This window comes from Gambusia affinis, linkage group LG07 (genome assembly GCF_019740435.1).
Source record: "Gambusia affinis linkage group LG07, SWU_Gaff_1.0, whole genome shotgun sequence".
NCBI classification, from domain to species: domain Eukaryota; kingdom Metazoa; phylum Chordata; class Actinopteri; order Cyprinodontiformes; family Poeciliidae; genus Gambusia; species Gambusia affinis.
Window position 1 is genome coordinate 549,635 of NC_057874.1, and position 14,292 is coordinate 563,926.

At 36.2% G+C, this 14,292-nt stretch overlaps 1 protein-coding gene across 1 annotated transcript; it reads left to right on the forward strand.

Moving 5' to 3' along the window:
* Nucleotides 1-317: 317 nt before the first annotated feature.
* Nucleotides 318-10,331, forward strand: mdfic2 (MyoD family inhibitor domain containing 2). Its single transcript, XM_044121707.1, has 3 exons — nucleotides 318-414; nucleotides 6,959-7,132; nucleotides 10,075-10,331. The coding sequence occupies exons 1-3, from the start codon at nucleotides 318-320 to the stop codon at nucleotides 10,329-10,331; spliced, it is 528 nt and encodes a 175-aa protein (XP_043977642.1).
* The last annotated feature ends 3,961 nt before the right edge of the window (nucleotides 10,332-14,292 follow it).

The window sequence follows — 14,292 nt, forward strand, 5'->3', positions numbered from 1 at the left end:
CTCTCAACATCATTGGAACATTAGAGAAGCTCACAGTACCAGCGGGCAGTGGGCCAAATGGACCCTTTCGCAACGCAAAGGATAATTTTTCCGTGAGGCTCGCTTCTTACGAAGAAAGCAAACTGCTCCCACACCCAAGACGAGAATACAATATTTACACCCTGACTCCATGTAGGAGCTGTATTTAATTATTTTTTATTATTATAATTTTTTGTAGACATTAAGTTGTTTTGACCACCAGTTGTGAGTAGCTGCATGTTTATATTTCTTGAGAAAATCAGGTTTGTCAGACCTGGTGTGTTTTTTGATGTGATGCAATGGAGCAGATGGCAGCTGAAACCACTCTGAAAGCTGAAGTGGAAGACAAAGGAGTAGCAAACATAAAGGCGGATAACCCTGCATGGGCTAGAGAAGGTAAGAACCATGTCTGAGGTGTGTAAGAAATATCTGAGCGCTACTATTGAGGAGTTATGTTGCCTGTAGATGTTTTAAATTAATGTTATCATGCTCATAAGTGATAATATTGCTTCAAGACCATTTTCAAGTAATGTATTACTAGTGGCAATGAATTACTTTTTGATATTTGGGAGTTTGTCCTCTTAATATAGGTTAATTAGCTTATATTTACTGTTTTTGGTTGTGTTGAATTTGGATATTTAAATGTCTTCTAACAAAAATAATTGAAAAGAATCACGCACTACTGAAAGTATAAATAAAATGGTTTATGAAGTCTCTGTAAGCAAAATTTGTTAAAAAAATATTGATAATCAGAATAAAAATTGTTAATCTTGGGCGTGCTGTGGTGGCGTAGGGGATAGCACGACCCACATTTGGAGGCCTTGAGTTCTCGACACAGCCGTCGCGGGTTCGATTCCCAGACCCGGCGACATTTGCCGCGTGTCTTCCCCCTTTCCTGTCTGCCTACTGTCATATAAGGGACACTAGAGCCCACAAAAAGACCCCTTGGAGAGAAAAAAAAATGTTAATCTAATTTTTCAATTATTTGCTTATTGCTTATAGACTGAGCTACATCTTTTTTCTGGTTTGTAGGTACAAACAGGTGAAAGTCAGTCAGACTGGACAGAAGATCAAATGAAAATCTTGCGGTGAATTCTCAATTGGATTTGAGTCTGGACTTGTACTGGACCAATATAGCACAGTTACTTTTTTTGCAGCATATAACTTTCTTCTGTATTTTTTTTCTGTGTTTAGCTCCTTCAATACTCCCCACAGCATGATGCTTCCACCACCATGTTTCTCTGTCAAAATGTTGCACACAGGGTAATGCACATTTTTTTTCAGCCATATGTTTCCTGTGTTCCTTAATGTTGTTCATTAATGTTCTCTAACAAATCTCACAGGCCTTCAAAGAACAACGTTATATGCACTAAATTACACACTAAGGGTCTAATTAGATGAGTGGTGTTCACACTTTTTGCAAAGAGGTCAGAATCCCAAAGTTGAAAGTACTAAGGGGACACTCTATTTTTCCAACTTGAAAATAATTTTCTTGTGATTCTTCTTTCATCTGCTCAGCAGTATATTAAATGTGCAATATTTCTTAATGAAACAAAATAGTATTTTTATTTTTGTCAAAAGGTGGAGAGTTTCCAAAATTTTCAGGTAATTTTTTTTCCAGTTTTTTTAGTCCAGAAAATCTTTTTGTCGCTTCCCACTAATAAGAACAACAATTTTCTTTTAAAATCAAAATCTTCTTCTATTGAACAAGTTAAATAAATGGATGTTGCAGGATGTTTATATCCCTACTTACAATAAAAAGAAACTCTAATTAAAATAGAAATTCTACTTAACTTTCCATTAAGGAATTAAAATTGTCATTGAAATTCTCACAGAATTTCAGATTGTAGTGCCATGCACAGAACAATTTTGTGTGGGGGCCATACAGAATTCTTCGAAGAGCAACAAATGGCCTGTGGGCCACACTTTGGACATCCCTTGATATAGAGGATATCTTAAAACATTTGGATTTTATTTAAATGTTTCAAAGTAAAAGGGCTGGACAAAATGTTGCTACACTTATTTGTAAATAATAATGAGAACCAAATATTTTTCTTCATTTCATGAAAAAAAAGTGTAATTATACCATGTACTTCACATAAAACATGTTCAAGTTGTTTTTTAGCCTACTATGTGTGATGTAAGTTATGTAAGTACACTGTTAGCCTTTGCTGTATTTTCTACAGCTAAATACCGCAAAATGCCCAGTAAAACTAACATAAAACATCTTTACAATTAGTTACTGTAATTTGCATTGCATTATGGGTAAAGGACATTGTATTACAGTAACTTACTGTATGTTTTGAAGTTGCAGTATTTTACTGTTTACACATTGCAGTAGTGGTACTGTATTTATAATGTCTTGCACTGTTAGCCTTTACTGTATTTTTTACAGCTAAATACCACAAAATGCCCAGTAAAACTAACATAAAACATCTTTACAATTAGTTACTGTAATTTGCATTGCATTATGGGTATAGTACATAGCATTACAGTAACTTACTGTATGTTTTGAAGTTGTAATTTACTGTTTACACATTGCAGTAGTGGTACTGCACTTATAATGTCTTTGCGCTGGCCATGTAAGAATTCTATTTGATTTCCAACGGTCATCATAGATGTTTCATCGTGGTTCCCTGTTTCTGTATTTTTACTCCTTTAGTGGTTAACATATTTTAAGGCAGAAAGAGAGCATGTACTTTTGTTTTTTTCACATCCTAGCTAACATTAATATGCAGTTTATCTGGCTACGTCATCAAGGGTGGCTTCGCTTCCAACGTTTTTCTGATGACGTTTGTTTTAAACTCCGAAGCTTTTTCCGTCCAAGTGCAAGTGCAGCTCTGTCGCCGTGCTGTGGGCTCACACTGCTTCAGCTCTTCGCAAGACAGGTAAAAAAACACTTCTTAAAAAACAGTTTGAAGCCAAAACCTAATCTGGAAATGTATATTTTAGATGGAGCTAGCGTAAGCATCATGCTATAATGCTATTACTTAGCATGAGGTGAAAGATAGAAAAATATGATGGTGTTATTTTTTGAGCTGGTTCGGAATTAACGTTAGCTAAGGTGCTAATTTTACCGAAGGTTTTAGCTTGACTTTTGCCGCTAAATCTTCCTCGAGCGACTAGCTTTGGGTTGAGATAAGCTCAGTGCTGAGTGTCTGTTAGCATTGTTGTTACATCCTTTGTCGAACAATATAACGTTAACTGATAATTGATCCCCTAATAACTAATTATCTAATTATTTTATTAGATAATAAAATAATCTAATAACTGTTCATTTGTTTAAACCATGACCTTGCAAATGTTAAGAGTGCAGATTAGCTAGGTCAACAAGGATGAATTCTAACTTGTTCTTTTTTTTTCTTTTTGTCAGATGACTTTTTTTTTTTACTCCCAAGGTTTTTCCCTCCAAGTGGCTGTGCAGTTCTGTCCTGCTGAGTGCTAACATAGTTTCAACTCTTGAAAAGACAAGACAACAGGTAAAAAGACAGCTCTTCAAACATATTTGAAGCCACAAAATAGTCTGGAAATGTAGAGGAGCAGTTAACCTAATCTATAACTTTGAGCTTGCTACAGCTAGTTAGCCTGCTAAAGTACCATTACATCTCCAACATAGTGTATAAGAGTCTGTAAATGAGGACAAAGGTGGAAAACATTCAAGTGGTTTCTGTTATTTTTTGAGTTGGTTCAGCCACAGTGGCAGGTGGACAAAAAAGTTAATTTCCAACCCTGGTTACATATAAGGACTGTTCACCTGTTTAAACCATGCTCTTGCAAATTTAAAGTTAAGTCAGTACTAACAGGTGCAACTATGTACAGGTGTAAATTCTGCAGTATTTGTACTTCATAATTTAGAGAATTTTGTAGTCATGTGAAGAAACATCAACACACAGCTAATTATCGGTTTCGTTGTGGAATAGAGCAATGTCCTACTTCCGTCAGAGAAAAAGAAAACATTTTGAAGAAAAAGACTCAATCTTCATCTTGGTTGATGTAATTTTATATCGACTCTTAACTTAAAACACACATCTTAAATCAGAATTGTTCAATTAATTTGTTAAAGGTATCAATTCACCCAAATCACAAACATTTCATTTCATTAACCCATATTGTACTTAGCCATTCAGATACTGTATTTGTGGAATGTAATGCTTTCAAAAATGCATTTAGCCTCACAAACTGTCATTCACATCCGTTGTTTCAGAGTGGTAGCAGGATGTAGGGGTAAAGTCTAGTCTAGTCTCCGGGGTGAGGTTCTCAAAAACCTGTTGTAATCTGGGTGAACTGGCCCTTTAAATATAAATTACTACCAGTAATTCATATTTAAGAGTTTTCCTTTTATGTTTCAAAGGTATCTTCCACCAAGATGTCTGTTGAGATGGAAATGACCTTACCTACAACACCAAGGGTAATCATGCTTGGTAAGAGGAATATTTTCTATCACTATAATTTTTTTGTAGCAATGTATGTAATAGTTATGGTAGTCTGTACTTTTACTCACTAGCGTTAGCCTGACAAGGGTTTGTCTATTTTAGGAAATAGCTTGATGTCTGCAACCCGGTGGATGGTCAGTATGGAGGAGAAGGTATTTTTCGAGCCTGAGCAACTACATGACTTTGCCAGCGTCCTTGCTGTCTTTTTTGGGTCATATTATGACTTCAGTCTGGAGTATCAGGAGTCAGCATCCACCACGCTGGAGAGGATACAACGGTAAGTACTCTACACCAAGCCATTTATGAATTAAATTTAATGACAGTTTGACTGATGATGAAGAACCATAGCTGATTGCTGTATTGTATGTCTTCATTTTAAAAAATACAATTAATATATTTTATTTCTGTTAAAAGATTCTTTGTGAGGATCAATCCAGATGTTGGTACCAAATGCACAGCCAAAGTCAGTACAAGCCGCAAGACGGGAAGTCTTGTCAAGAGGAAAGTAGTCAGTGTCAACTCCTGGATCAACACCTTCCTTCAACGACTCGCTGAATTTGAATGGAGGACTTCCAACTAGGTAAGCATTTTACCAAATGTTTATTATTTTATTGTCTTTATTGTCCACCAACAAAATGACTAAAAAGATTGTTATGACATGTTGTATTTCATCGTCTCCTTGGGGACATTTGCAGGGTCTCAATACAGCAGCAATCGTTTGAATTAGTGAAGACTGACTGACTGCTTTTGCCATAAACAATCCAAAAACCTGAAGTGAAGCCAGTCCTGCTCATTCTTTATGCAGCTTCTATTATCACTTCAGTGCAATTGATTTTTTTAAAACAAATTATCACCTTAATGCTGCTTTATACCAATGGTTTTATGCATTTGGACATTGTCACTTCAGCTTAATTTGTCAGCCTTCCTGTCGATTTGAAAATGTAGATAACTTCCTGACCATCTCATGACTTCCCACATCGTCTGTCTTATTCTTTACAGTTCAGCTTCCACAAGATGGATCCCACTGATTTTGTTTTAATGGAATAAAAGTTCTTCTGATGTAGGAAATGCATCTGATATAACAATATTTATTGATATGAATGCCTACCATATAGTACATTATCACACTTGCACTGTTTTTGTGATGTATTGTGTAACAGTGCACATTTAAGCTACTGTTAACTGCTTTCTGACAATGCAGCCTCTGCTGGTTTTTGACTGTTCACCATTTGAATGATATACGTGTTCATGTTGGTGCATACCTGATGTGGTACATAAAATTTGTAGTGCCCTATTTTTTAGTTGTTCTTTGTTGTACAGTGTGCAACAAATAGAAAAGGTTATGTAAAGATTGTTACTGTTATTGGATCCAGATGCATTCAAGTGTCCATATTGAATGAAATACAGTTCATATTCAAATGAAGTTAAGTATATTCTATATGTTTTTAAAAGTCAGTCTTTAATAGTTTATGGCTGGTACTTGATGCACACGTTCATGTTGCTACATACATGTGCCATAAAAATATTGACATGTTCTATGGTTGTGTTGTTTTATAGCACATTATATTGTATTGTGACATTGTTATTTATGACATTGTGAATATATAAATGGATTTTATTTCAACAAATCTGCTGAAAATAAATACCTGTTTTTATTCACAGTACTTGGACTAAAATTTCTTTTATGAAATTTTTCGGTTTATGGTAAAATATTCTTGTATTAAAAAATGTAAACTTTAATTTACAGTAAAACTGACATTATGTTGTGAAACAAGTTTACAGTAGACCAGCTTTACTATAAAATACATTTACAGTTTTATGCTATAAACTACATTTACAGTAAAGCAGTTATAACTGCAAAGCACACTCACAGTAAAAATTAACTGTGAAATATCATGACAGTAAAGGTACTGTAGAATGGTGATTACAGTAACTTACTGGCAACAGTGTTGCCAGTAAGGTACTGTAGAATGGTAATTACAGTAACTTACAGGCAACACTGTTGCCAGTAAGTTGCCAGTAAGTTACTGTAGAATGGCAATTACAGTAACTTACTGGCAACACTGTTGCCAGTAAGTTGCCAGTAAGTTACTGTAGAATGGCAATTACAGTAACTTACTGGCAACACTGTTGCCAGTAAGTTGCCAGTAAGTTACTGTAGAATGGCAATTACAGTAAACTTACTGGCAACACTGTTGCCAGTAAGTTGCCAGTAAGTTACTGTAGAATGGCAACTACAGTAACTTACTGGCAACACTGTTGCCAGTAAGGTACTGTAGAATGGTAATTACAGTAACTTACTGGCAACACTGTTGCCAGTAAGGTACTGTAGAATGGTAATTACAGTACCTTACTGGCAACAGTGTTGCCAGTAAGGTACTGTAAAATTACAATAAAAAGTCTAACAGTGTACTGTTATGCTTACAAATCGTATGTAAGTAGAGCCATTTCTGAATTTCTGACCATAAACAATACAAAGAAATAATTTTTTCCTATTTTTTTGACAGAAAGATTCCGAAGAGTGAATGACTCTGCAGAAGACAAACCAGGGGAAACCAGTGGAGATCCTAAGCTGCAAGGCAATAGCCCTTTCCCTCTAAACGAGAGCCAAAGGAAATCTTTGTCTTCTTCATCTGGCACGACGAATGATCTGACTTCTCCTCCGAAGAGCACCATGGGAGGTGAGTGAAGGCAGCAAGCAGAGCATTCTGTACTCTATTTAGACTTTGTTTTATAAATCTCTGAATAGACAGACTCACATTCCTGTAGCAAGTGCTCTGCTTTAATGTAATAAACTGTTATTAATCTGGACCAGGGGTGGGCAATCCTGGTCCTTGAGGGCCGGTGTCCTGCAACTCTTAGAAGTCTCCCTGGTCCAACACACCTGAATCCAACAGCTGAATCACCTCCCAAGTGAAGTCAGGTTCTCCAGAGTCCTGCTATGACCTCATTATTTGACTCAGGTGTGTTGAAGTAGAGATACATCTAAAAGTTGCAGGAGGCCAGGCCTCGAGGCCTGGAGTTGCCCACCCCTGATCTGGACTCTAATATTTCTGCAAATCGAATAACATATTGTTTATCCCTTGATACTGTAAAAATGCTTCAATATTCTTCACTCTATTTTCATCAAGCCCTTTTTGCACATAAAATACCAATACAAGTTTGGGGTTGTGACATGACAAAATGTGGAAAAGCTTAAAGTAAATCAATCCAAATTCTAGAAAAACTACAAAAATTGTATTCTAAAACACTAGCCCAGCAAATGAGTCAGATCATTTGGTAACCTAATAGGAATCAACTGGTGATGTAAAAAGTGATGGTCTGTCAAAAACTTATCTGGTGAAATTGTATGTGGCCGAGGTGTGCATTCTGATTGAGTGGTTTCAAACGTCTTTCTCTGTCGTTAAGTTGTTTTAGACAATTTATGTTAATGCCAATAGCATATATAGTTTTATGTCCATGGTTGCAACAAAAATTCATCTTGTTTACCCTTTTCTGCCCAATGAAATGCAATTTCTGCATGAAATGACTTTTTCACTGAAAGGGATCATATTACAGATATGGTTGAAGAATATGTAAATAAATGTACTTGTAATCACTTTTGTGTTTTTATTTACACAATAAAATAGGAACTACAGCATTTCACTGTCAACAAAGGTAGGCCTATCAGATTTTGAGCATGTGATTGTATTTTGAAAATGGTGGACAGGTAGCAATTTTAGACTTCTTGTACACCTGTCAAGGGATACTGGACATAGGTTAGACTGGTGGGATGGCTTACATCAGATGGCGGAAAATTTCCCTTATTTTAAAATCCAAAACTTGACAGATATGGAAGGCATGAAGTTGGAGGTATAATGATAACAATACATTTAATTTTTAATGAGTATCTCAAAGTGACACAAGAACATTGAAAAAGATTTATCAAAAATAAAGCTCTAAACAGTTGCATTTACCTCAGCTTTGCAAATTTGCATTTCAGTTTTCACCTGCTTTTCAAATGTGCAAAATACAAAAGCAAAAACAGCACCTGTAATCTGGTTCAGGTTTAATTCTCTCGTTATTAGCAGATGTTTTTTTTATATTCATAAAGGCAGAGACTCTAAAGGGAATTTCCTGTTATGCCAGTCATTTTGTGGGCAGAATCCTGTCTGCTCAGGATTCTTTCTGAGCTTAACCTTTATTGGAAAAAATATGTTTTAAAAAAATATCTGTCAATAGGACACTGATAAAGACACATCCCAAAAGATCTGCAGCAGTAACTACTGAAAGGCACTCCTACAAGGTCACAACTCAAGAAGAAACCAGTGCAAAAGCATGCCATGTTTTTTTTTATTTTTATTTACCAAAAAAATGGAAGCCATGCATCATCTTCCTTACACTTTCCAAACATGCTTTTCTCTGCTTAACTATAGCATGAAGTCTCAATAAAACACATTGTTGCTCTAACAGCAAACTGCAGCATACTTTTGCACAACACTGCTTGCCTAGTCATTGTCTGCAAAATGTAATTTGATTGTAATCAGTTCTTGAAAGCCAGCTCAATTAGAAAGACAATAAACCATCAGCTTAGAGGTGAGGCATCTCTAAAAGCTTAACAGCACAAGTTGGGAGGATTTTTCTGTGACATTGTCTTCTGTGAGTCACTGGCTCCTCATGGTCAGCGTTTGATGATCTCACACTTTATAGCTCCCAGGGGGGAAGCTTTAAAGCTTGCCTCCTCTGGCAAAGGAGGCTCGAAAGCTTTGTTTCAGTTCAAGCACAAGGCACATTGAAAAACTCCTGACAAAGTGTACAACAGACTTCTGGTAATTGATGATGTCTCTGAGCAGCTTTCTTGCCCCACTCTCAATAAAAGAGGATGGCATGATTTCCTAAATTATGCATGGGAATGGGAGGAAAAGAAGCTTTTACACTGTTATAAGACATAAGCAAAGACCAGCAGCTGGGGGGTGAGATGATTTACATTGCACAAGAAATGTTTGTGCTCTTCGAATTTTTGCGAATAGCACGTAAAAACTCAAAGAGCTTTTACTCTTTGAATAAAAGCTTGAAGAGCACTGTTGCAGAAAGCAATGTGCATTTCAAATATTATAAAAAAAAATGTCTGAAAAACACGAGTCTATATTAGTAGTAATACAATTATAACTTTAATCTCCTGGACTACGACTTCATTCTCATTATTTTGTCTTAATTCTCAAACTTGTACTTTATTCTTGTACCAGTTTATTCTTGTAACAAAATTACTTTATTCTCCTATTATTTCAACTTTATTCTTAGAATGTTATGATTATTCTCATGATCTACAGCTTTATTCTCACATTATTTCGACTTTATTCTCATACTTTATGCTCATGATATTTTTTACTTTATTTGAGTAATTTTATGATTTTATTTATTTTTATCTTCTTCTTGTGTGGCCCTAGAACTCCGTCATACAAACGGGAAAAATTTAAATTTCATAATGGAAAATTGTGTTTCCCTGAGTAACCTCATTTATCAAGCTATGAATACATGGGAATACTCTGCATGGAAGAAACACCAGAGAAAACAGCTAGAAAAAAAGACAAACTAGAACAAACCAAGGTTTAATGACCAGTTTTTCTCTGTTTGTGTCCCTCAGTTGACTGTGCTGACATTGTCCTGAACTGCCTCTTCTGCCGGTTTCACAACATGATCCCCATCCTGCCTGATTGCAGCCAGGGACTCACCAATCATTGTTGGGGAAGCTACAGGCATGTCGACCACACTAGAGAGTCTTTGCACAATGACGACGATGACTCTTGTGTGGAGCTGGATTGTGGTTTGTTTGGGAACTGCCATGATGCGAGCGACTGTCTGGAACTGGCTATGGAGGTTTCTGAAATATGCTACCATTAGGGGGAACCCCAAAGTCTGTGAGAAAGGGCAACGTCTCAGGACTAAGATACCCTAATTATCAGGGAATAATAAGCGGACGTTTGATGTTTCCCTATGTATAGATCTATTTATGTGTGCTCAGATGGTTGTCATGAGATTGTAATAAACTTGTTTAATAAGCTACCTACTATCATTGTTTTTTGTTATGACATGATCAAATTTGCACATAACTCAGTTGTAATAGACAAGCATCTTAATACACATTTATGGAAAAAATGTTCCCGATTAATGCTATTGAATTATCTTACCTGTTTTTTGAAGGTACTTGCAATTTGATACACCAATCTCTGCTGAAGTCATTTCTAATCTCTGTCACATTATTTCTCGTCTTGCCATATATTAAAATCACATACCATGTATGTTAATCAGAAATTAATACAAGATACCAGTTTTAGTTTCAATTTCAAGCAGTCAGCATATTCATAACTGATTCTTTATCTGCTCCATTGCAATGCTTATGGAGCAAGATTTTAGTGATGTAGAAGACTCATGGCCAGTTGAGTTACATATCTTTTTATATTTTTTATTATTTTATGAAACCATCATTTGAAAACTGCATTTTATATTTAGTTGGGTTTTCTTTGATGTCAAAATGTGTTCAATGATCTGAAACATTCAGGAGTGAAGAAAGCAGAAACAGAAGAAATCTGTGATGGAGAAGGCACTTTTCCCACCCCTGTGATTTATTACAGTGGGTATCTACACCAAGTAACCTGTTGGCCTGCACATTCCACTGCTGTTCTGTTGATACAGTGACACACCAACAAGCACTTCAGCTTTAGCATGATAGTGTTTGTAAAGTGCTGAAAAAAATCTTGAAGCCTGTCCCCTTTTGAGTGGGCCAATTTCAGTTCAAGTGCCACTGAAAACTCGTAAGTTGTTAGATGTGGAATTTGTAGGACACTTGTCTTTGTCATTCCCCTCAACCCTCGTCCTCAAAGACAATTCTCTCTCAAGTGAGAGATCACTGTTTAGATCATCTCATTCTGAAATATGTCCTTGTAAAACTACAGGAAATAGACACTGCTCTTTCAGTTAGACAAATGGTAGATAGAAAACCCTTATGTAGGAGCTTTGTATTCATTCTAGGAATGCATATATATCCACCAAAGTTTTCTCCAATCTGGTATTCTTCATATTAATTTAGGATCCATGTCTAGATCTTCCAACTAGTTTAATGAAGGCCCTATCCATAATACCATAAACTAGTTCCTGATGTTGTATACTTTAGACTTAATACTATTTAATTTAAAAGGTATTCTTAATTGTAACAGCTTATCTATGGCTAAACTACAATCTGTCCAATGTTGCTACATCAAGTTAAGAATACTCATAAAAAACTGAGACAGAGTTTATTTTAGCTTTAGTACTACTAATTAAACCTGCCTGCAATGGGATTTGCATCTCTAAAGCAACATTGTGTAACATTAAAACAATGACGTCACACAGCACTGGATTGTTTACGAAAGGAATAATGGATTTGAATGGTTCCTGGATCAATTTGTTTATTCAATAACAGGAGCCATTGTTGAATAAACGACTCCTGTTTATTCACAAGATCATAACAGCTAATAAGAACACACAATTAACAGCAATGGCTTTTTGTGACACACTGACTACAGTTTCTGTAGTGAAGTGTGTTTGGATGTGTAGTTGGCACTATGAGTGGTCTGATTGTGATATGATGCATTTCACTGACAGAGATTTCTTTTATAAGTTCAAAAGTATAATTTTCAGCCATTGTTTACCTCCTCACATACAGCATCTGTCACACGGATGGCATTTATGTACACTGCAATGCCTCTTGGGTAGATGATATATGCTTGGTACTACAGTGCTAGCTCTGTCCAGACAGAACATAATTTAAGTTTAAATACCTTTGGCTATTAAAGCAGTCAAAGCTTTTCTTATGATTTAATCAATTATAGATTTAATCTAATGGTCAAAAATCACAATCTGTGAACCATGCTTAAGTCCCATGGAATGAAGATTTCTCTGAACATGTTAGGGTAAAAGACAAAGCAGTCCACATCCAATCAATGACATATTGGCATTAACATTTGTAATTTTTTAACATATTGGTATTAGTCCAATTAATATCAGATATTAAATAATGGAACAATATTTCCAATTTATTGTTTTTTGTGTTTCAGGAAGAGCAATAATAAGCCCTCCTCTTGATATATGATATCAGTTATTGGCAACGGCCCAAATGATCACATTGGTTCATTCCTAATATTCTATTGGATAAATATCTTTTGAAGAGACAAATCTTATTTACACCATGTCTATGTGCTAGTACTGCAGGCCCTGCTTAGATCTAAAGCAATTAACTTCATAGGGGGTATAGACTATTTATGAAGACCCATTATGATGAGTAACCTTATCATAATGGGTCCAGGTAAGGGACCCATCATAATGTTCCCTTACCTGGATGCGGGTCACCGGGGCCCCACTCTGAAGCCAGGCCACGTTGGTGGTGGGCCACGTTGGTGGTGGGCCACGTTGGTGGTGGGCCACGTTGGTGGGGCACCTGGTGCTGGGTCGGCCTAGGGCTCCATAGGGAAATTTGGTTTTGGGGGCCTCCAGTTATGTTAATAAGGTGGACTGACTGCAATCAAAAGTCAAATTATTAGATCATTCACACACCTGTTAAAATTATTGCCTCTCTGACAGTGCTGTTTACATTGTATTCCATATGCATCTATAACCTAATTCTAACCCTCTGATTTATCTGCACCAATTTTCTTAACTTTAGAGGATTGCTGTTGGGCCAATATTTACATGTGAAGCCAGTCTTGTCCACCAAGCTTATCTACCTCAGCAAAGGTTTACAAATCAGCCTCTGTCCTCTCCTGCTCTGCAGTGAGAAGTTTTGCTTACAGACCGGTCCACCAGGTCATGTCTGCATGTTTGCATTTAACAATATTTACCCCACTGTTAACTCAGCGACTGTCTTGCTGCATTTAGGAACATTTCAGACAAAAAAATTGGCAAAATCAAAATTGGCTTTTTAAAGATCGTCAATCTCCCAGAAAACTGCAATTGGTGCATGCCAACTTAAGATGGAATACATACGCACATATTCATGACATAATTTGATTAAATTAAATTCTCTTAAGCGTAACTCCAATAGCTAAAAATTTAATTTACACCAGGTGAGTCTTTCTCCCATGATGATGTGGACCAGTACTGGACTGATTCTGTGCCTTCAAACAATTTTAATTGGAAAAGTTTCACATAACTTATAAGTTGTTGTAAAAATAATGTTTGTTTTAGATACATAAAACAAACCTTAATATGTCTGTTTTATGAGATATACAGTATATCGCTAATTACAGCTTTGAGTAGCTCATTGATATGTTAATGCAGTAGCCATGTAGTCCGACATTTTGCTAGATAATGTCAAACATTGAGAAGTTTTGTTATCAAATGTTATCAAACTCTCAGAAACATACGGAGCCAACCATGACAATAAATTCATTTAAAGTTAAAACTCAGTTTCACACAAATACAAACAATGTAGCATAAATGTTTGGTTGTTGAACTGGACCGTTCGATGTCACTATCAAGCTACATTTCTATTAACAGCTTTGTAAATCTTTCTGATAAACATTACGTTACCAGGACACATTAAAACATGCCTTTATCTAGGCTTTTTTCTAACTTTTCTTAAGATTGCATTTCTGCTTATTGCAGATGATGTGGTCCTACTGTCTTCAACAGGTTGTGATCTATAGGTTTCACTGGAGCCGTTCGCAGGTGAGTGTGAAGTGGGCAGGATGAGAATCTGGCCATAGTCTCAAGTCGGAAAAGGGTAGAGTGCCTTCTCTGGATTGGGGGGGGGATGTCCTGCCTCAAGTGGAGAAGTTTAAGTATCTTTGGATATTGTTAACAAATGAGGAAAAAATGGAGCAGGAGA

What these genes read in the sequence shown, in the direction of transcription:
- mdfic2 (XM_044121707.1), top strand. Translation starts at nt 318, where the DNA reads ATGGAGCAGATGGCAGCTGAAACCACTCTGAAAGCTGAAGTGGAAGAC. An exon ending in CCCTGCATGGGCTAGAGAAG is followed by an intron (nt 415 to 6,958) that starts GTAAGAACCATG and finishes TTTTTTTGACAG; the next exon opens with AAAGATTCCGAAGAGTGAAT. An exon ending in TCCGAAGAGCACCATGGGAG is followed by an intron (nt 7,133 to 10,074) that starts GTGAGTGAAGGC and finishes TGTGTCCCTCAG; the next exon opens with TTGACTGTGCTGACATTGTC.